The sequence below is a fragment of the Thamnophis sirtalis genome, unplaced genomic scaffold, assembly GCF_051295495.1.
Source record: "Thamnophis sirtalis isolate CommonGarterSnake01/CBP01778 unplaced genomic scaffold, rThaSir2_p1.2 scaffold_3, whole genome shotgun sequence".
Lineage (NCBI taxonomy): Eukaryota > Metazoa > Chordata > Lepidosauria > Squamata > Natricidae > Thamnophis > Thamnophis sirtalis.
In genome coordinates, this window is record NW_028261383.1 from 54,575,354 (window position 1) to 54,598,487 (window position 23,134).

The following is a 23,134-nucleotide window of genomic DNA, read 5'->3' on the forward strand; positions in this document are numbered from 1 at the left end:
CAGATTTAGAGAGATGAATTTTTAAACATTTTCCACATATTTTAGCAGTTCTCAAACCATGAATTGAGAAACCCTGAAGGAAGTTTTGCAAATTTGGAGGTTCTAGTTTTGTTTAAAAACTAATTGGACTAGCAAAGCAACAGGCACTCCAGAAATACTCAGGTCTTTCCTCTTTATTTTGCCCACACAAAGCCCTATGGACAGTTGCGGAACCGCAAAATTAGAGAACTAGTGATTATAGATTAGTATTATTTATTAGAAGAAAGTGATGCTTTATTTCCTAGCATATAGACCTAACCCCAGTGAAAGCATTTGTATTATTTCTGGGGTTTGTCATACAAAGCCATGTATCATTTTAGGGATCCCAGTTCCACAAAATTTGAAAATTCTTATTTTAAAGCAAACTTGTACCATAGCTTCACAAGCTGTATGCTTAATAACTTATATTATTAAATTGATGGTCAGCATTTCATTCTTTGCTTTTGCAGGAGGGAAAATCTTTGTATGAATGTTGCAAAAAGTTGAAAACCACAATGCAAACTCAACATAAAAAATTAAATTAAACAGCAGTAAACATTACAATACAAGGTGTCAACTCACCTTGGGCAATACCATCTCTCAAAAGCTCTATAATATAAACTGTTGGCAGTTTTTTGGAAGGATATCAAATTTAGTTCTAGCATGATCTCTAGATGAAGGTTGTTCCATTAATTGGGAGATATTTGTAGTTGTATTTAAATAGCGGGAAATTCTTACATTTCTTTCATAGAACTGCAGAGGAAATGAGGGAAATGACTAATTTAAAACTCTGTATTTTAGCAAATCAATTCATACATTGTTTATATTTTAATTTGGATGTGGGCCTCATTTGTTGACTAGGGCTGGTTTCCAGATGTCTGGTAGGAGGGAGGTATCATCACGTTTATTCATGTTGTGGGGGTGTTTTTCTATTTCAATGGCTTCCATAATTATTCTCTTGTTGAAATGTTCAGTTTTGGAGATTAATTTGGTTCCTTCAAAATCAATTTCATGTCCTGTTGCTTTAAAGTGCTGGAAAAGGGAGGAAGTTTTTTTTCTTTTTTTCTTACTGCGTTCTTGTATTCTGCGATGCGTGCATTTATTCTCCTATTAGTTTGGCTAATTGTATGTGGCAGGGCAGTTTTTGCATGGTATTTCGTAGACTCCTTGGCTTTCTAGGTCATTTCAACACAAAAGAACAACGTACATGCTGGTCTTGTTGTATTCGGGTCTTTTCCTGTGTAAGATTGAGATTGTCTTGGCAACATTTCAGTGAGGTCTCACTCGCCATCTTCAGGCTAGGTTTTGGACCAGCATACCTGCACCGGTGAAAATCTACGAAAACAAACATACATACATACATACATACATACATACATACATACATACATACATTAATTTTATGTATTAATTTAAACTAATACGACTACCTTTGTAAAAGAACTTATTTTTATCTGAAATTGTGATGAGAGAGTCAACCAAATTCATTCAGGTTGCTTTTGTTCAAGAATGAATACATTGATGGTCTTCTAAATTGAGATGGATGACATGTTTGAGATGTTGTTGAATTGCCAGAATTCCTTATTAGCTCGTAGCAGTAGTACTTAGACTTATATACCGTAGCTCTTCATGGTGCTTTATACCACTGTCGAGGTTGTTTGCCCCCAACAATCTGGGCCTTCATTTTACCGAACTTAGAAGGATGGAAAGCTGAATCAACCTGGAGATGGTCAGGATCAAACTCCTGGCAGTGGGCAGATTCAGCCTGCAATACCGCATTCTAACCATTGGCCATTCTGGCTATTCAGCCATTCTGAATCAGAATGGCTGAACCATTGGGAATTGTTTTCTACACCTATCTTAATTGACTGGAAGGAGTGAGAGAGGCTATCTGGGTTGAACTAATCATATTTAGGCAATTAAGCATATCTAGTTTTGTTCAGAAATACAAAGTTAAGAGTACTAATGAAAGATAATATTTGTAGCTCAGGGTTGAAGTGTGGATCCTTGATGCTCTTTGAGCTTGGCTATTTTCTTGCAGATATTGCATTACACATTACCCTTTCATTACATTTCACTGTATTGATAATGTTACCTAGTTTGGTAGTAAAATGTCTGCAAGAAAACTACCCAGCTCACAGAGCATCAAGGACTTCAAGGTTAAGAGTAATATGAACCTAATTAAGATAAAATTAAGGTTAATTCAGGAGTACCTAGTAACAAGTAACAAAGAAGAAATGTTATGTAAAAATATACAGCAAATAATGGAGTAATAAAATGGGGTGGGAGGGGCTTCATTCATTAATTCTGGCAATTCATTGAATGTTGCCAGAATTAAAAACATATCTATTTTAACTTTGAGCAAATAAATCAAATTTAGATTCCTTCCTTTTGCTTTTAATAATCTTGATCTTTAAAGTCTTCAAATAATGCCTAAATAAATTTAATTTATTTTCATTTGTTCTTTGTCCCTTCTCAAAAAATATCTTCAAAACTTTAACCAGTGTATTTTCCAAATCCAATATAGAAAAGATATACAGGTATTTATTTATTTTTTAGGGGGGGTGTTATTTATATATCCCTTTTTAATTACTAAGATATCAGCTGCTTTCATTTGTATATCAAGTGTAGCATTTTTCCCCATATCATTCTTGTAGCCTGTCATTTTTAAACCCCCTTTCAGATCCCCCTCATTCTTGTCCAGCATGTCTTGTCTCTCTACCATAACATGTTTTAAACACAGTCTGTCATCTTCTACTTGAAAGTATATATCACATAATTAGCAGAAGTCTGTCAGACATTCATTGGATTGTTTCCCAGCTGTTATGGGAACTACATTAATGTGAATTACTTGTTCAGCTAGAAGACCATGTGAAAGCATTTGTCCCTGAACACTAATGATAAATTTCTGCATAACAACACAGGGGTGTCTTGTTTTGTTGAGATGGCTATGAGACTGTAAGACAAACACTGCTCTGAAATGATTTACGAGGCCTTCATTACCTACAAAAATGGCTGCAACTATGTTATTTAATAATGTGGAGAGCTAGTGTGGTGCAATTAGTTCTTGACTTACAACCACAATCGAGCCCAATGTTTCTGTTGCTAACCAAGACAGTTAAGGGAGTTTTGCCCCATTTTATAATAGCAATAGCACTTAAACTTATATACCACTTCACACTGCTTTACAGCCCCAAGTGGTTTATAGAGTCAGCATATTGCTCCCAACAATCTGGGTCCTCATTTTACTGACCTCAGAAGGATGGAAGGCTGAGTCAGCCCTGAGTCTGGTGAGATTTGAACTGTCAAATTGCAGTTAGCTGGCAGTCAGCAGAAGTAGCCTGCAGTACTGCATTCTAACCACTTGTTAAGTGAATTACAATGTTAAGTTAGTAACACAGTTGTTCAGTAAATCCGGCTTCCCCATTGAATTTGCTTGTCAGAAGTTTTCAAAACATGATCACATGACTGCAGTACACTGCAGCCGTGATAAATACATGTCAATTGCCAAGTGCCTGAATTTGAGTACATAACCAGTGGATGCGGCAACCATCATAAATGTGAAAAGCAGTCCTAAGTCACTTTTTTCAGTGCCGTCGTAACTTTGAATAGTCACAAAGCAAACTGTTGTAAGTTGAGGACTACCTATACCATAAGATGTTGAACTAGAATTTGGTAGTTCAAACTCATTTTCAGCTAGAGAAATTTCACTGGATGATTTTGGGCTAGTCATTCTCTCTCACCCATTTTATTTGACATGGTTATTATTATGGTGGATACTGGGAGGAAAAGAATGTAAAATAGCCTCCCATCAGGTCCTACAGGAAAAACAGGGCATAAATCTAAAAGTTAAATAATTAAAATCTATCTATTTGATGACTCTTGTGTGTGTGTTTGTAAAATCTACATAATAATGTAGATTATTATATAATAGGTGTGATACTGATAGTCTAAACAAGTTTATCACATTTAATATTCGGTAATTTTACTTATATATTTCCCTTTTCCTAGATTCTACTGGTTTACAGACATAAAATTCCATTTATTTAAACACTAATTATGATTTAGCCTAAGGGGTGGTGGGGAATAGCATAGCACACATTTAGTTAGAAATTATTTCAAAATTTAACTAATTGGGAATAAAACTATTTTTTCATTCACATCAGTGGTGGGGTTCAAAAATTTTGTCTACCAATTCTGTGGGTGTGACTTGGTGGATGTGGCTTGGTGGTCATGTCAGGGGAAGGTTACTGCAAAATCCCCATTCCCTTCCGATCAGCTCGGGAGGCAGAGAATACCTGGGGGCAGGGCCAGTCAGAGGTGGTATTTACCGGTTCTCTGAACTACTCAAAATTTCTGCTCCAGAACTTGCCAGAACCTGCTGAATATAACTCTGTTACTGTTAATTGTTAATCCTGTGCATTGTTTCAAATTAGATTCATTTAATTACTGGAGGGTGTTCACCATTGAAAAAAGGATAATTTGTGGTTCATCCCATCTAAAAACTTTCTTTCTAAATTACTTTAATATGAGGGTTTTGGGGCACATTCATTTATTCACTGAGCGTGTTTGTAAGTTGTCTCAATCTATACAGTATTTTTCCAAACTATTTTGTGCTTACATATGTACACCTGTAGGTATAGGATTTTCTTGATAGAGTATCATTCAAAAGAGGGATATAACTACTTATACCTTGTATGTTTTAATTTTTTATGTACATTAGTCATATCAGCACTGTACTGTTGTTATTGTTTAATGTTACTTATCTTCACTTGTGTGTCTTAGCCATGCATTTAAATGTAAAGTTTTCTGTTTTAATATTTGCTTTTAAATAGCTGCCTAAATCACCTGAAATGGAAAACGATATAGAGGTGTGTCACTTATTCACCTATATTTGTAAAATATAGAAATATTGGTGATTTTGAGAATAGCTGTGGTTGAGGATAGATCTGTGTTTTGGGATGTTTGAAATTTTAAACTAAATATTATTCAGTGACCCTTATATTTTTTTTCTCTTAGTATTTGAATTTAACATGGGGATGACCACTAAAATTAATGAATTAAAATTAATGTGCATTATTTTAAAAGTGTAAAATCATTGCAAAGTAATTATGCAGTGATAACATTATAAATTTAAATCTTCGTGAATGTAAGTGTGTGTTTGTGTATTTACTTATCAAAAGTACCACTTCAGATTTATTTTGGTTTATCAAAAATTTCACCCTGAATGTATCATAATCTTTCAGTTAGGAATTTGGAGTTTAAAAAAAGAATTAATTGACCATAAAGTCCCTTTTCAACTCTTAGTGACCATAGAGATCTATCTCTAACCCTTTCTTTCAAGATGTATACTCATCGCCACTATAATTGAATCCATTACCTTTTTGCTGGTTTGTTGTCTTCTATTTCCTTCCAATTTCCCAGCATTAGAGCTTATTCCAGAAAGCTGGATGTTTGCATAATGTGTCTGGAATAGGATAATTTTAGCTTGGTTGTTTGTTCAATGATTTATCAGTTTGGATTTTTGGCTGTCCATGGTGTACTCAGGAATTATAAAATCATAGGGCTGGAAGAAACCTTGGAAATCTGCTAGGCCAGCCCCTGTTCAGGGCAGATACCCTATACCATTCCAGTCAAATGATTGTCCAGTCTGTTTTTGAAAATCTCCAATGATGAAGCACCCACAACCACAGGAAGCACACTATTCCGTTGATTATTTGTTCTCCTGTCAGAAAAAATCTCCTTACTTCTAGATTGGATATGTCTTTTAACAAACTTTCACCCATTATTTCTTGTCCTGCCCTCTGGTGTCTTGGAGAATAGGCCAACCCTTCTTCTTTGTGACAGCCCTTCAAGTATTAGAAAACAATTATCATTTAAAGACATCAATACCCTTCTTATTTTTCTCCTATAAAGTCTTTTACTTCTATAGAGGATCATGGAGAATATAATGGCTTGCACAATTCTGATCTTTGTAGGTATTGAAAAAAAATACTGCAAGTTAGCAGGTGCTATCGAATATCGATGTGCAATAAAGTAAAAGTTCCCCTTGCACATATGTGCTAGTTATTCCTGACTCTAGGGGGTGGTAATCATCTCAGTTTCTAAGCTGAAGAGCCAGCACTGTCTGATGATGCCTCCGTGGTCATGTGGCCAGCATGACTAAATGCCGAAGGCACACAGAACGCTGTCGCCTTCCCACCAAAGGTGTTTCCTATTTTTCTACTTGCATTTTTAAATGTTTTCGAACTGCTAGGTTGTCAGAAGCTGAGACAATTAATGGGAGTTCACTCCATTATGCGGCACTAGAGATTTGAACCGCCAAATTGCCGTCCTTTCTGATTGACAAGCTCAGCGTATGAGCCACTTCGTCCCTCTTTATGTGCAATAGAGACAGCTAATATATTTACCCCATCTTTTAATTTTGTAGTCAGGGGGACATGTCAGTGTATTTAGTTCAAGAACACATATTACTGCAAGTTTATAAACACAATTAACTCTACTAAACATACTGATTTTTTTCTCTCTGCAGAGCCCTTATCCTCCTTGAACACACATATTTTCTAAAATATTGACCAGAGAGACTCTTGACCAGATCAAGAACATGATCTTTCATTCTTTCACTTTAAAGAAATGTACCAAAGCTACAAATGTATAAACCCTTATTGTTTTTGTTTTCTAGAGATTCTAATTTGTGTTAAATAATAATACAATGATATTCACATTCACTTTTACTTCAAGATTATCAATGATTTTTCCAAAAGCCTGAAATATTCTTTAAAATTCCATTTGAAATTCTGTTTCTGATTCAGACATACATTAAATTATATTTAATGTTAGATACATGACAGACAACAAGTCTCAGGTTTAAGTGTGGTCCTTCAGAAAGTTAAAAATAAAATTGGCTGTCAGTATTAAACTAACTGCTTTCCCCCAAAAGACGTATAGCAAAATTGAAAATAGCTTAAATGAGCTTTCCCTAAACTGATATTCTCTAGATACAGTATATAGTTGTAAATGCATCAGAAAACAGATATTCTCAGGCTGCTTCAAAACTGTTGAAGCTACTAACCCAAAATAGGTAGATCTGGTCTGAAGCCGGGGAAATGAGCAGTCAAGAGTATATTGACCAGAAAGGAGGAAGAGGCTTCAGACTTAAATCTTAAGGCTGCTAAACAGCTTATTTATAGGCCTCGCTTTCTGAGTTCTGCAGTAGACAGCTGTTCTGCCTCACATCTTGTTTGCAATAAATCTTACCTCTAAGCCTTGATTGGGATTAGGTTCCTGGATGTAGTATTGTGTTTCTAGAGAGAAGAAAATTATAGCTATTTTGGATTTGAAGTTGGGCACCAAGACCTGCATGCTTTTCATATCGGGAGGGAAATGCTTCAGCCAGGAAAGTAAACACTTTATGCAAACATTACTGCAATGCTGTTTGCTGTGGATCAAGTTCTTTGCTCCAGAACCAAGTTGCTATCCAGTTGGACCAGAAAACATCAATAATTGACCAATTTTCCAGCAGTTAGATAGAAACCTCCACAATAAGTTGACCATTGAATGGGTGTACAAGTGTTGAAAAATCATAACCAGTCATACACTGCTTATCATTAGGGCCACTGAAGAGAAGTTTGAAATAGCATACTGCACATTGCAATCTAGACCCTCTGCTATACAGTGTTTTTATAAATGCCTATTAACCATTGGAACAATGAGGCAGGAGGGACACAGAAAGGAAGTTCTTTCTGTGCCTGATTCAATCTATACTCATTGGGAGCAAGACCCGTATGCATGGGCTGGGATAGATTGCCTTCAAGGAACTTCTTTTTGTCTCCATCTTTTTTCTTAGGAATGGGGAAATCTGTGCCAGAATTTCGTTTTATTTTTAGCTCACCTTTATTACTTTAATAATTTGCTCCTTCTGTTGAAACAAAAACTTTTTCAGCTTTTCCCATGACATCTTGCCAATGGAATATTTGACTATTTGAAATTCTTGTCTCCTACGTCATGACTTTTTATGATCTCGTAGGCTCATGTTTCTTCTTATCAAACATGTTGCCCTGCGAAGCTTCTTATCTGAGTGTAAAGTTAGTTCCTTTCATCTTTCTCTTTTGCTCCTGGGACAGCTCATCTGATTACTATTCAGCATGGGGTTTTTTTAAACTATAGGTTTCATCACAACCTCATTTACGATAGAAGTTCTCTTCTGGTATGTTTTTGGAATTTTTATGTTCTCTTTTGAACTAACAACGTATCTTCTGCTCATTGACAAAAGTTACATAGTAAAAGAGAGGAGGCTAATGCCCACTTTAGAACAATACTTCCATGGGTAAGTTTATTACCAATAGAACAATTGATCTCATCTTTTATGTGAGTCTGAATTTGCTTATAATAACATCTTCATATTTCCATTCTGATGTCTACATTTTAATAGCAATAGCACTTAGATTTATATACCACTTCACAGTGCTTTATAGTCCCCTCTAAGTGGTTTACAGAGTCAGCATATTGCCCCCAACAATTAGGGTCCTCATCTTACCAACCTCAGAAGGATGAAAGGCTAAGTCAACCTGGACTGCTAAAGAGCAAACTGATGACAGTCAGCAGAGTTACCCTGCAGTACTGCATTCCAACCACTACATCACCACATCGCTTCATTTTAAGCTACCCTTAGTAGCTACCACCTCTTCTCCTGACTCCCTTCCATTCCAGACCTCTCTCATTTTCTCATGGGAAGCCAGCCAGAACCACTTCAAAAATCAATTGGATGATGTCATGAGTTCCTACAAATGCTCTGCTGTCTTCGATAGCTTTTGTCACTACTATTAAGAAAGGGCTATGCAGATATGGGAAGATCATGGGAAGCAGCAGAAGACACATATCCCCATTGTCTCACCTGACAGTAGTATTTGCAGCACCTTAATGGCCAAATCAACTAACTGGACACAAGTTCTGTCTTCAGTGCCTCCCAGGAATTCTGATTCTTAGAAGAAAGGGAAGTGGATTTGGGTTAGGGAGAAAGTTGCAGAGGAGAGTTTTGGAATAGATGGAGTACTGACAAATGTAAGAGATTAATCTCCACCTACATTTATTTTTTTCCTATTGGAGGAAGACAGACTAGAATACCTCAAAATAAAGGAATCATCCCTAATTTATGTCGAAGACCCAGGGGGACCATAATGTAGAAATGGAAAAATATAATTTCTTTCATTTCCTCCTGATCAGAGAGTAGGAATAGGAAATCCATGTGGGGTTTCTAGTTCCAGTGGGGAAATAAAAAATAGACAAGGAGGCCAAACAAAATTATTATATGGACAAAATAAATGTGAAGTTCAGGAAAAGAACAATCAACAATTCATTGACCAGGAAAAAATAAGATGACTTATATCCTGGGTTCTTTATTTTATATGATTTCTATATAATTATATTTTTGTATCAGGCAAATGTCCCATACATATGTAACATCTTTGCAACAATAAAACTCTTATGTATCAATTCTGAGCCTGATCATCTTCCAATTCCTATAAATCAAAGCTTTACTGCCTCGTGCGCTGACTATTAAGCCATAATTTTAGCATTGTCTTTTTTTAAAAATCATTCACCCGAAGAATCTTTCAAAAGGTAATCAAGACAACACAAAAATTACCATATCTAGGGGAAAAAAAGTTATGATGAAGGGAGGATATCTCTTCAGGCAGAAAATAAATGTTTTTCCATGTTTGGAAATGTTTTAAGTAAAGTGAATTGTATGTAAAGTTCAGTGTGTTCAGTGTAAAATATGTGTTTGCATGGTGACAGCCAATATTGTTATTTTTTTGCATTTGCTAATATTACATAAGTCAGACTGTTTTCTGTATTTATTATGCAAAGCAGAAAACAAACCATGAATGCAAATATTAATACTACCAAAGTTAAATGATGGAAACTTTCAGTAGATCAGGAGTGGGCAATCCTTGAGTTTAAACCAATCCCCCCACCCCCATGCTGGTCTCCCAAGATCCGCAGAGACCTAGTGATGTCCCCAAGAGGCATGAAAGACGAAAGAAAGTGGATCTTTTGGTGAGAATTTTAAGGATATTTTTAAGGATAAAACTATCTCTGGATTTCCTGAGGCATAAGATACCAATTTCCACTTTTATCCTGAAAAAAATTTCTGCTCAAATGTGGCCACATTTTTTGAGTTGTGTGGTGGCAATTGGGATCTGCGGGCTGCAGATTGCCCACCCCTGCATTTTTTTAATCACATGATTTAACCTCCTGTAGTTCTCTGAGTGATATAAATCATTGTATAAGGGCAATACTTGTTTATTTTAAATTTATTTAGAATCTCTGTAGTACCAATCTTTAAAAAAATTTCTCCATACTCGCCAGGAGCTTGATCAAAGTCTACCAGAGAGACAACTTGAAGATCAAAAAAGGGTATGTATCTTCAGCAGTGGATTAAAGATGAATATGATCGATGTGAATTGCAGAAGGGTTTAGTTGTTTTTATGTATTTATTTTAATTAAGGAAAATAATATGTAAAGAAAGAATTTTTCCCTCAAAATGTTATGAAAACAAAAGAGGCTTTAATCAGTTTTTAAAGCATAAATTGAGCATTTGGAAGTTGTTATATAGGTTGTTAAATAATATTCTCTCTTCCTATCTTAAATATGTTACTACTACTGATTTTTACGTGCAAGATTTGTTGATTCCTGATTTGCTTCATATGATATTGAAAAACAAGTCAATCCTAAAATCTGTGGGCTGCTGAAGTATTTGGTGATGCATTGTTGCTTTAGATTTCAATGAACGAATTAACATTAGATTTCAATGAATGAATTAAGAGAGAAATACTGTGGTAAAAGCAACATTCCATTTAACTCTGAATGATTAGCACCTTGGTAAACCAGGATTTCTTTTCTTTTTCTATCAGTTGAGCATGGCACAGAATCTCTGTGAGGAGGATGTGTGGTTTGATAATAAATCAATCAATCAATCAATCAAATAATATCTATTGCACAGAGAATTAGAAACGAAAATATCTTTACAAACTGAATGGCTCTTATCATACTGAAGATGTATTGTAGCAGTATAAAGTGTGCAATTCTTTTACATATCACTAATTTCAGAAAGTATATAAAAGTAATAGCTTTCATTTACAAATACTGCATTTCCCGGGATAATTACTTTTTTTGGGAATAACACAGACACCTAGATCTAATTATCATGAGTGCTTTCTTTTTTTCTGTGAAGATGAAAATTAAGATTAATTTCAATGTATATCTAAAAACTATGTAATGATATTATTGTTGCTACTAGTAACAAATACTGTAGCTTTCTTTGAAGCAGAAAGAATTTTATTGGTTGAAGTGCAATTAATTTGCTTGATTTTGTTGTTTTCAAATTATATAAAAGAAACAATTGATCTCAGTAGATAGATAGATTGATAGGTAGGTAGATTCTTTATTTTGTTGTATGTAACCCGAACTGCATGCAACCATTGTTAGTTGAATTTAACTTTTATCAGGCCGGAAATTATTATTGTTCAGCTCAGATTTGATATGTGTAATCATGTTCTATTCTTACATTAATACTGTTTACAGCTGATACTAGTATTGTCTAATTAAACACACACACACAATTATAGGAGTGAAAGTTCGGTATATCTGAAGGCATGATACTGAAAAGTTTGCTTTAATAAGGCATATTTAAATGTCACTAACATAGTTCATGAAAAACCTACTAGAGCATTGTCCCTTGGTCAAACACAGCTCAGGTAACTGAGCTAAAATTCTTTCTACCTGATAAAACTGACTCAAATATTGTTCAAGTTTTTCAAGGGCAATTATGTGAAGTGCAGGCAAACCAAATTCAATCTGAGTGACACTTCTTTCTCATTGGAGTCACCAGATTGTGTGAATAAGATCTCTTGCTGAAGTCAAAATTCATATTACCTTCTTAATGTTTGAGGAAATGCTTCCTGTAATCCTTGATATAGTTATCTTTAATCATGGTAAAACCAGTACAGACTCTGAGAGATCTGTTATCTGTTCCCGTAAACAGGACATGTACATAAAAATGAAAGATACAAAAGTGATTTTTATTTGCAAAAAATTATTAATATTCATTTCCATGCTCTCTTAAGAAACTATGTACATAGGGCATTTTTAAGCAGTGTATACTTTAATATCTTAAATGTTCAAAGCACATGGAAATAATTACTTCATGTGGATACAAAAATAAAGTTATTTCCAGGCTGTTTACTGCTGCTATTATTTATTTTATTATTATTTTCCACTTCTTAAAGATACTGAACATCTTGACCAAATTTAGGGATATCATAGGTAATGTGTTTAACTCCTCAAGAAATTTGGATGCAGCTGATTCAGTTCCAAGGATATGTTGTGCAACAAAGTAATGCTTAAGAGGTTTGCTCAATACAGAATTTTCTATGAATTTGAGTTTTGTATAACTCTTAAATTAAAAAAAAACCTTTTGCAAAAAGTTACTTCATGCTATCTTGAAATTAGATGAAATTAAACTTTAGGAATATTTAGGCAGTGTTAAAGGTGCTTCTATCTCATAAAAGAGTGGCCAATATTCACCGCTTGCAAAATTGATATATTGGGACTTTGAACTATTCTAATCTGTTCCACTTTTCACAGCAACTGTTCACTAGAGCAGTACTGAACGTGCCAGGAGTGGATGTGTCAAGAATAGTGGTTCATCTGATGGTGGTGATATGACATAAAATGAGATAAAATACAAATGGATTCTGATTCTATCCTGCAGGTTTATTGCTGACAGGGGAGAACAGCTCTTCCTTTTTTCCCAGAAGTCAATAAGACAGAAAAAAAGCCCTGAAACAATATTTATTATTAGATTTACAGTATTAACTTTACCTGCTTGGACTGCCTTCTAATATCACTTCTCTAAGTTGAGATATTTGGATGGGCTTCTCTTTATGGCAACCATCTCTGCAGTATTCTGTAAAACAAGAAAACTTGTTTGCCCTCATATGCCGCTGCTGAAAATTAAAGGAAAAATTCTTCTCAGAATGCAACAAATGTATACTAAAAACTTTAATTGCTTAGTTATATTTGTAGACAGTTCTAATATTAATGGTAATCATTGTGCTTATAAAAGTAGGAAAGAAGGAGGTAGGGGCAGTGGTATCCATCTCCTATCATGTGACATTTCCTGTTGAAATATTTGCATTTCAGGATCCGCCTTTTTGAAATTTAAGAAATTGTTAGTCAGAGTGTGTATATTAGGTTATAATTATCTGGATTTAAAAGTTAATATAACTGAATTAGAAAATTCTAAAATAAAGGACACTCTTTGGACGCTTCCTTGGCATCTGGAGAGAAGGGAAAACAAAACCTTGTTTTCAAACTAGAGTGGCAGTGTTTACTAGTTGGAAGAATGGCAGAGCACCAAAAAGAAACCATAGCATTACAACAGATTATGCTTGAAATTCAAAAATTATTAGAAACAACAGAGAGAATTGAGAAGAGATTAGAAAATATGGATTGTAATGCAGTGAAATTCAATGGAAGAATTGAAGATATCCAGCAAATGGAAAAAGTGGAGGTTAGAGTCATAAAAACCCAGTGAACTGAGTGGTTGGAGATGGAAAGAGTGGAACATGGAAAGGGAAAATAGATGGAAAGGAGCTCTACTCCAGATATAGAAGAAGAAAAAAGAGAAGAATTGATAGATTCAAGGAGAGAAACTTTGACAAAAGCACTACTGATAACCAAAGATAAGCTGATTAAAGAAGCTGATGGAGAGTCTCGAGATTTTACAAAATATGTAAAAAGCAATAAGTTGCAAAGAGAAGTCCAGACAAATTTGATTAAGGAAATAACAAGAAGACTAATTCCACAAATGGCAAAAGACATCAGACTGCACTATTACTGGAAAGACACAGGTTGAGATATGAAAAGTAATAACAAAATATTAGTCAAATTTAGTTAAAATTAGAGCATTATGTGAAAAAGTGATAATGGATATAGTTAGATAAATAATTGATAATGATAATAATGTACACATATGTATTGGTTTGATAAGAGGAAATTTGGTATAAATTCTAAATGGTGATCATGAAAGGAAGTTTAGAAACTCTTATATATGAAAGCTTATAATATTAAAAAAGAGTAAATTAAATATAGTTAAAATAAGACCAAAAAAATGAAATGATGATGGATATTATTAAATAAATGATTGATAATGATAATAATGTAATATTTGTATTGACATGATAAAAGGGAAATTTGATATAAATTGTAAACAGTGATTAAGAAAGGTTTATAAACTTTGTTATTAAACATAATTAATTTTTATTTAGAAAGTGTTATAAAGATGTAATGTTGCTGGATGATATTGAAAATAGATAACAGAATGCCATCATGTGGTTTTGCTTTAAATTTTGGAATATTTTATATAAAGGGATGTAAAAACAACTTATAGTCATATGAAGATTGAGGTATGATGATAGTAATATATAGATATAAATATATTTGATTTAAAATATATAACTTGATATGAATTGTAGGTGATGACTATGGAAGGGATGCACGAAAGCTCTTTGTAACCAATTGACACACTTTTTACAATTTGTAATGGAAGATACTTTTGTGGCGTTTGTTGTGTTTTGTCTGTTTATTCAAAAATAAAAAATTATATTAAAAATAAAATAAAGGACACCCATTCAGTTTACTTCACTAATAAAGGCAATAGATGCACATATATTTTATTTCATGATAATGAATACCTTTCTGAAAGTCTTAGAAGGGAAAATTTGCATAACAAATACTTTCAATAATTGTGTCACCGAACTATACTATAATTAGTTTCCTAAATATTTAAGGGCAGTGTCCTATATGCAATTTTCACTGCTTTTTTCATGTTTCATTCATATTAGAATATGCTTTTTTTTAGTATAAAACTATTTATTAGTAGCATTTATAAATGCATCTGAAGATCTAGACATACCATTTCTAAATGGGTATAGGTACATTGTATTTCTGTTGTTGTTTTTATACATTCATATCTCTTCTTTCCAGTTTTATTTCTGTTGTGCCTCTGACCAGCTGAAATCCAGTTTTACTGTTTTTGTTTACTTTGGCTCACTTGTTCCATTCATTGTGTGTTTCTGTCTTTCAATATCTTTGAATTAAGGGGGAGGCCCTGAGACAGGTTTTGGTAAATCGTTACTACGGGAACATCAGAAGTGGAGGAAGACGAGAGAGCCTCACCAGCTTTGGCAATGGACCTTTATCTCCTGCAGGGCCCAACAAACCTGGAGGAGCAGGTAGGCTGTTTTGAGTGCTGCTTGATAACTTGTGAGACTCCCATGTTGGCTCTTCTGTCTCTTAACTGCTAGATTAATCTGGCTGACAGTCTCCGCAGCTGTTTCAGCAGATATTTTTCATTCTCTATTACCTCTCTGTCACTCAGAAAGTTGGCTCTTGAATTAAAGTATTGGAAATTGGTCTGTTCATTCAGCCTCCCCCTTTTTTTACAATTCATTATGCATGCATTTTTACTAGTGTGAAACTTATTGATATTCGTAATTTTCTTGGTACTGTCTCTTTATTAAAATCAGTAAATGGTTTTATTTATTGTTTATTTGTTTATTTATAGATCACATTTTTAAAACACCCATTCTCACAGGGGTTTATTTATTAAAGATTATTTATTAAATAGATAGAAACAACAAAAACCAAGTAGTCCATTTGTACAGGGGGTAATGTACTTGGCTAGAAACCAAGAGGCTGTGAGTTGTAGTCCTCCCTTAGCATGGGTGGGTGACTTTGGCCCAGTCCTGCCCTCAAATCAACGCAGCACAAAGAGTTGTTTTTGTGGCGAAAACAGCTGGTAAATATATATGCCATCAGGTTTTGACCATTAATTGAGAAGATTTTTGTGCATAGGCTTTAGCAATAAATCAGTTTAATTGAACCTTCATGTGTAGCTTTCGTGCCTAACATGCATTTACGACAGCAGTTGTGGCCTTACTAGTTGCCATTGATAAGCAAATCCTGCACAGTTGTCAGGTGCAATGTCATGTGATTCCCATTTGCAACTTCCTGTCTCCTTCCCTATTGACTTTGCGTGTTGGAAGATGCAGTGAATGACACAATCACACAACTCCGGGTACAATACATTTGTAATTGTGAGCTGGTTGCTAAATCATGATTACATGAAATCATGATTACATGATGGCAGGCAGTTCCGAGGACTGCTCATAACAGCAATAGCACATAGGCTTATATACTGCTTCATAGTGCTTTACAACCCTTTCTAAGCGGTTTATAGAGTCAGCATATTTTCCCCAACAATCTGGGTCCTCATTTTACTGACTTCGGAAGGATGGTAGGCTGAGTCAACCTTGAGCTGGTCAGGATCGAACTTTTGGCTGTGGGCAGAGTTTGCTTGCAAGATTACATTCTAACCACTGCACCACCACGGCTCTTAAGCTTCAAATCCATCATAACTCAAAACAGTCACTGAAGATGTGATCATTGAAGGAGGGTTATACATAATGACAGACTATCTGACCTAAGGGAAAATGTGGGACTGCTAAAAGATTATAATTTTAAATATTTGCATACAAATTGTCCAATGATATCTCTGGTTTAAAGAATGAAGCAAGAGGTGATAACTTGGGGAGACCACATGGGTACAAATAATAAATCTTTGTAAATCCTGAATTCTGAATGACATTTATTTTTATTGTCTTAACTAAAAGGATTGAAAGGAGAATGCGAATTAAATGAATAATTATATTGTTTGTGTCACCACAGTGATTATACTTGCACCTAATAATAGAAATTCTCTAGGTGATTTATAATTGGTTTGTATTGGCGTCTAAACTAGCCTTCTTAGAAAGGTTTTGTAGGCTTCTTTTTTCAAATGGTTTGAATTACGCTGGTTGAATTTATTCCTGGTTTAGTAATTTATTATTGTTTTCTGATAGTTATGAAACCATTCTAACATTGTTGCTATTTATAATGCTATCACATTTGAGGAGCTTGACTTTGGAGAGAATATTAAAAAAGAAACAATGTTTCTAATAGCACCATCACTTGCTAACACCATAAAGAGCAAAGCATGATAGTGCAAAGCAGATAATAAACGGGAACACATTCACAGCTAAAACTTACTTTGCTTGCTTTAATTGCTTGAAGGGAAGCAACACATTTTCTAATGCTGAGCAACCCCAAAAGGCTTCATTTTTGTTTGTTTTTTCTTTTTGTAGGAAGTGGGTCTGGATCCAGCTCAACCAACCGTGGTGAAATGAGTTTGACAGAAGTCCAGTGTCACTTGGATAAGGAAGGAGCATCCAATCTAGTTATAGACCTCATCATGAATGCCACTAGTGATAGAGTTTTCCATGAAAGCATCCTGTTGGCTATTGCCCTACTGGAAGGTGGCAATACAATTATACAGGTAGGAAAAGTATTCCCATGGTTTCTGAATCTACAGAAAAACAAGAACGAAAAGCAGGAATCTGCTAGTTAGAGATCTGTTAGTATACAACATTTGGAATCGTGTATGAATTCTGAGAAATGGCTCCCATGGGAGTATCAATGGTCAAAATATATTTTTAGTCGGAGGCAGATCCTGTTTCCAGTGTCTCGATCACCATAGCTTATTTTTTTTTTTGCAAAAACAAAGAGCTCTATTGCAGCCATACACCTTTCTTTTTTGTCCCTTTGAGTCAGTTTTTATTCCTGGTGACCGCCTGTAATAGTCCCTGAGATTTTGGCAAGATTTTGCAAGTGGTTTGTTGTTGCTTACTTCTTACAGTTTGAGAGAGAGGGACTGACCCAAAGTCACCCAGCTGACTTATACCTAATGTGGGACTATCTCCTGATTTCTTGGCACTTTGAGTCTCACTGGTTCAAGGTTGACTCAGCCTTCTAAGGTCAGTAAAATGAGGACCCAGATTGTTGAGGACAATATGCTGATGCTTAGAGAGGGCAATAAAGCCTGGTGCCTTAATCACTATATCAAACTGACTCTCTGTTAGAAAATAGCATTTTTAAATACTATTCATTCATTCATTTATTTCCTTCATTTATGGTACCCATGTCACAAATGCTACTAATATTACGTACAATATGTTAAAACACTAAAAAAATAATATTAGCAAAGAATTAAAAGCAACAGTGGTCTCTCAGAATGAATCCAGCTAAACAATAGATTGAAACTTTTCAATGGGCCAACTCGCCTGTCAATCCCCTGGCCCTGGAACACATCCAGGTGTTCACCAGTTTACAAAAGGCTACCAGAATCAGGGACAATCTCTCTCAGGTGGTAGGATGCTGCAGATTGCAGACACTGGAACCAAATATCATGCTTCCAAGGAGGCATAAGATGTCATTCTTTAACTGAAGGGCCCATTGCATGCCCTCCTATCAAACATACTGGGGCAATAGGTAGAAATAATCATGGAGAAGCAGCCCTGCAAATATCGGAACTCCATGCCATGAAGGGCTTTATAGGTGACCACTAGTACCTTGAATTCCACCCAAAAGCATATTAGTGCAGCTCACAGAGCAGAGATGTAAAATTGTCCTACCAAGATGTGCTTATAACCACCCATACACTGTATTCTGGAATAGCTACAACTTTTGGATAGTCTTCAAGGGCAGCCCTACATAGAGCCCATTGCAGAAAATGACTGTGTCTAAACTAAGTGTAACATGAGCAGTGACAGGAAGAGCTGCAAGTATTATATTTTGTGTAAAAGCCCTCTTGGCCACGGCTGCCACCTGCTGTTTAAACAGAAATCGTCACTTCAGGAAGACCTCTAAATTGCATACCCTTTTTTTCTGGGCTAATGCAATTCCATCTAGAACCAAAGAGCAAAAAAACCTGAAGCCACAATCCCCAAAACTCCGTTTTGGCAAGGTTGAGCTAATCTGGTTGGTTCCCATCCAGATTCCTATATTCTCCAATCACTGAGCCAGAACCTGCATAAACATCACTTGTTTGATCCATCTATCATTAGCATAAGGATAACAACTCATCTCATGTCATCAGATTCCCATATTTAATCCTTGACTAGGCTATATTTTAAACAAATAGCAATAGCACTTAGCCCTTTATATCGCCACAGAGTGTGTTACAGAACTCTCTCAGTTTACAAAGTTAGCATATTGCCCCCAACAATCTAGGTCCTCATTTTATTGAACTCGAAAGGAGGAAAAGTTGAGTCAACCTTGAGCCTCATCAGGATCAAACTCCAGTCAGTGGACAGAGTTTGCTTGCAATACTGCATTCTAACTAATGGGCCATGAGGGTGTAATTCTTGTTACATATTGTAGCAAGTTGTCCAATATTTAATTTAAAGAGGGAAACATGAAAAGATAAATTAAACAGGTAAGAACAGAATCACTTAGGACTGGTATCATAGAGACTCGAACAGAAAAGGAAGACATTGTATCAAAACCAAAAGGAGACATGATAGCAGTCTTTCAATATTTGAGTGGCTGCCACAGAGAGGAGGGGATCAAGCTATTTTCCAAGGTTCCTGAAAGCCAGACAAGGAATAATGGATGGAAACTGATCAAGGAGAGATTCAATCTCGAAATAAGGAGAAATTTTCTGACAGTGAGAGCAATCAACCAATGGAATAGCTTGCCTTCAGAAGTTGTGGCAGCTTCATCACTGGAGGCTTTCAAGAAGAGACTGGACTGTCATCTGTCAGAAATGATGTAGGGTCTCCTGTTTGGCTGAGGGGGTAGGACTAGATGATCTATAAGGTCCCTTCCAACTCTATTAATCTGTAAAAAAAAATTAATGGAATAGTGGAGTTGTAGCAGTAAGATAAGGCTTAACTAGAACTTGAGATAAGAAAATGTAAGAGAAAGAAGTTTGATAGGCAAGAATGTTATTTAAGCAACATTCAATTCTTTACTGTTACAAAACATTAAAGACAAATCTATTTTCTTTCTTCCCCTCATCTCTATATATAGAAGACCAACCAAATTGTTAATTGTCCCCCAGCCTGTGGCCCATACCGAAGTAGAAGAGTCTTAAAAACTGTTTTTCAACCTGATAAAAGCACAGTGATTCCAAGTTTCACAGTGTGCTGGTTGGCTGTTCTGAAGCTTCATACATTCCTGTAATACTGTAGCTAGAAGAGGTGGGTAAGCAATAGCATTTGGATAATGAGCAGCATGCAGACTCAGTTGAGGGAGTGGGTATGACTCTCCTTACACAGAATAGCAATAGCACTTAGACTTATATACCACTTTATAGTGCTTTACAGCCCTCTCTAAGCAGTTTGCACAACCAGCATGTTGCCCCCAACAATCTGGCTCCTTATTTTACCCACCATGGAAGAATGGAAGGCTGAGTCAACCTTGAGCCTGGTGAGAACTGCCAAATTGCAGGTAGTCGGCAGTCAGCAGAAGTAGCCTGCAGTACTGCACTCTAACCATTGCGCCACCGTGGCTCAGAATAAGCAAAAACTTGCTAATTTTCTAGTACTTGCTAACTTTTTAGTACTTGCTAACTTTCAAGTACTAAATTTAACTAGCTACCTTCCCTGTTGATGGATAGTCATCATATGTCACTGTGGGGGGAGAAATGGCTGAACAAAATACCAAGGGTGTAAAAAGGAGAGAAAGAGAGTTGATAGCAAACCTGTTAGCTTTAGTTGTTTTTAAATTTTGCTATAAATGGAAATTATAATCCAGTCTTCTGCTCCGTAGGTATAAATGAAATACAATTATCCAAGCTAATTAAAATGGCTTCCTATGATGAGATTTGCTAGGTAATTAATGTACAGATTTTAGAGCATCTCAGAAAATCAGGACAGAACAGCACAGAGCTTTCTTCTTTTTAATGTAACTTTCTTTCAGCATGTAAATCAGCTACAGGTGGATTCAGGTTAATCCCTATAAGGATTAGTCCTTGATAAGCAGGAAGAGGCAGGCTTTTTAAAACAAGGTCATGCTACTTTTTTTTTAACACAGGAATCAACAAGGATGTTATATAACTTCTATTTATATTCAACTGGCTAGTAGCTGCAGGCATACAAGACAAGCGAAGGGAGGAATTTAATGAGCTCTGAGGGTTTGCTCACCTTCTCAAGCTGGTAGAGACAGCTTGAGATCTTTTGGTCGGCTTTTTTTTTTTATGCGTCAGCAAATGAAGCTAGTGGGTGGTGTGGGTAGGTGGACTGACTGGTTGCCATGGTTTTCTTCAGTTCCCTTTTCTCTGCTGTCTCTTCCCAAAAAAAAGAAAAATATTTTAAAGGGTTGCTGACTTCCAGGAGCCAGTAAAATGTCCTTGTTCTCACACCCACATATGAATCCTTCATTCAGGAAGGAAGTAGGATGTGTCTCTCTCTCTCTCCTGTACCGATAATGTGTGGTTTAAAAGCTCACTATACTTCTGTGGGTGGGTGTTTGCTGCAGCTGTGTTAAATGTGTGAAAAAAGTGGTGTTTTTTTAAAATATATTGAAATTGTAGTCCCACGACTCCCACAGACCCAGAACCATCTGCTTGTTCTGTTATGCTTTTAATCAGTGCAAAGGAGCGGGGGGGGGGAGCAGAACTTGTGATATTACCTGTAATTTTTGCACATTAACCCACCCTTTGCTCACTTTAAATTTCTTCCCTTTCTGTTCCTATGCTTGCCCTGGATGTTGTCCATAATATAAAGCAGGTGGCAAATTAGCATTTGGGCCACAGAGACTCATCTCATGCAAGACTTTTTCAGAAATCAAGTGGTAGACATGGCCCATTTGTCAGTGTTGATTGATCCCAGTGGAAGAAAACTAGTCACTCTGGCCTCCGTTCTGAGGATTGATTTGTCACAGCATCACGAATACTGGATTGAATGTGTTAAAATTACAGTCTCTAATTATGGATAATCCACTGGTGCTTCTGGTTATTTTAAAATCAGAATGTAGTTCCGTGTCATAACTCTTAAGGAACAAAAGAGAAATGCCTTACCAGATGTCTTGCTAGCTGTAAAAGTTGCCTTGCCCTAATCCAGGGGTGTCAAACTCAATTTCATTGAGGGCCGCATCAGGGTTGTGTTTGACCTCAGAGGTGGGCCTGACCAGGGTGGGTGTGGCTAGCTTGATGTCACTCGTCTCAGGGCGTCTGTGGTGGCCTGAGCACTCGGCCAGCAAAAAAGGGTTCCCGAGCTCTGTTTTCAGCTGCTATGGCCTTCTGCCGCCCTCTGCCAGTGAAAACATTTTGTTCCCCCCCCCCTAAGCTTTGGCAAAGGGCAGCAGAAGGCCGTCACGGTTGAAAACGGTGTCTGAAAGGGCCGCATGTGGCCCCAAACTCCGTTTTCACTGGCAGAAGGCAGCAGGAGGCCGTTGCGGCTGAAAACAGAGCCTGGGAGGGTCAAGCACAGTCCTCCTGAGCTCCGTATTTGCTGGCAGAAGCACTGTGGGCCCCTAGACAGATCTAAGCACCCTGCAGGGTCAGCCCCAGTTGCTGGGCCTTGAGTTTGACACCCTGCCCTAATCAATTCCCATGCATTGGATAGTAAAAGAGGTTTAATTCAGTTATGGTGTTTCATCAGCAAAAGTGGCCAGTAGACAGTTTCAGGACAAGAGAAAGGTTGTCTAATGAACATCTAAAATATTTTTGTTGGTCTACAGTTCTTAGTCTAATATTTTATTGTAAGTGTAAAGTTACAAGCTTACCTTCAGTAAAAGTTAGGAAGCTAAATAGATCCTTTTGAAGGTGACCTTGAGCCAGTCACTCTCCCTCATCCCAACTTGCCTCACAGGGTTGTTGTTGTGAGAAAAATAGGAGGAAGGAAGAGTCTTAGATATGTTCATTTCCTAGAGTTGTTTGTAAAAATAATAAAGGTGGGATATAAAATTAAGTTGGGTTGACAAAATCAGAAATGAGGAGGTGATAAGCCACCTGGGAGAGCCAAGGGAAATCATCAAAATCGTAAAAAAGCTTAGAATATTTTGCATATGTGATGCGACACTCAGAAAGATACAGCATCCTTCACTTAATCCTCCAAGGAAAGAGTGAAGGCAAACGAGGTCCAGATAGAAGAACATCATGGCTTCAGAATCTAAGGGATTGGTTTGGACACAACTCACAGCACTTTTTTGTGCGGCTGTTGATAAAACTAAG

The 23,134-nt window shown here is 36.2% G+C and overlaps 1 protein-coding gene and 1 long non-coding RNA gene across 3 annotated transcripts in view; one reads left to right on the top strand and one right to left on the bottom strand.

Moving 5' to 3' along the window:
• ITPR1 (inositol 1,4,5-trisphosphate receptor type 1) overlaps window positions 1-23,134 on the top strand; it is a 256,332-nt gene that overhangs the window by 166,963 nt on the left and 66,235 nt on the right. Inside the window, exons 39-41 of one of the 2 annotated variants that reach the window (XM_087708906.1) lie at window positions 10,387-10,434; window positions 15,182-15,314; window positions 17,265-17,455. In XM_087708906.1, coding sequence (XP_087565032.1) covers window positions 10,387-10,434; window positions 15,182-15,314; window positions 17,265-17,455 — 372 coding nt within the window. The remainder of the gene's footprint in view (window positions 1-10,386; window positions 10,435-15,181; window positions 15,315-17,264; window positions 17,456-23,134) is intronic. The other variant, XM_087708907.1, reaches the window with a different exon arrangement.
• Window positions 159-6,586, bottom strand: LOC106545674 (uncharacterized). Its single transcript, XR_015695881.1, has 2 exons — window positions 5,399-6,586; window positions 159-1,353 (listed from the first exon to the last, which is right to left on the bottom strand). It is a non-coding gene; the product is annotated as an uncharacterized LOC106545674 (long non-coding RNA).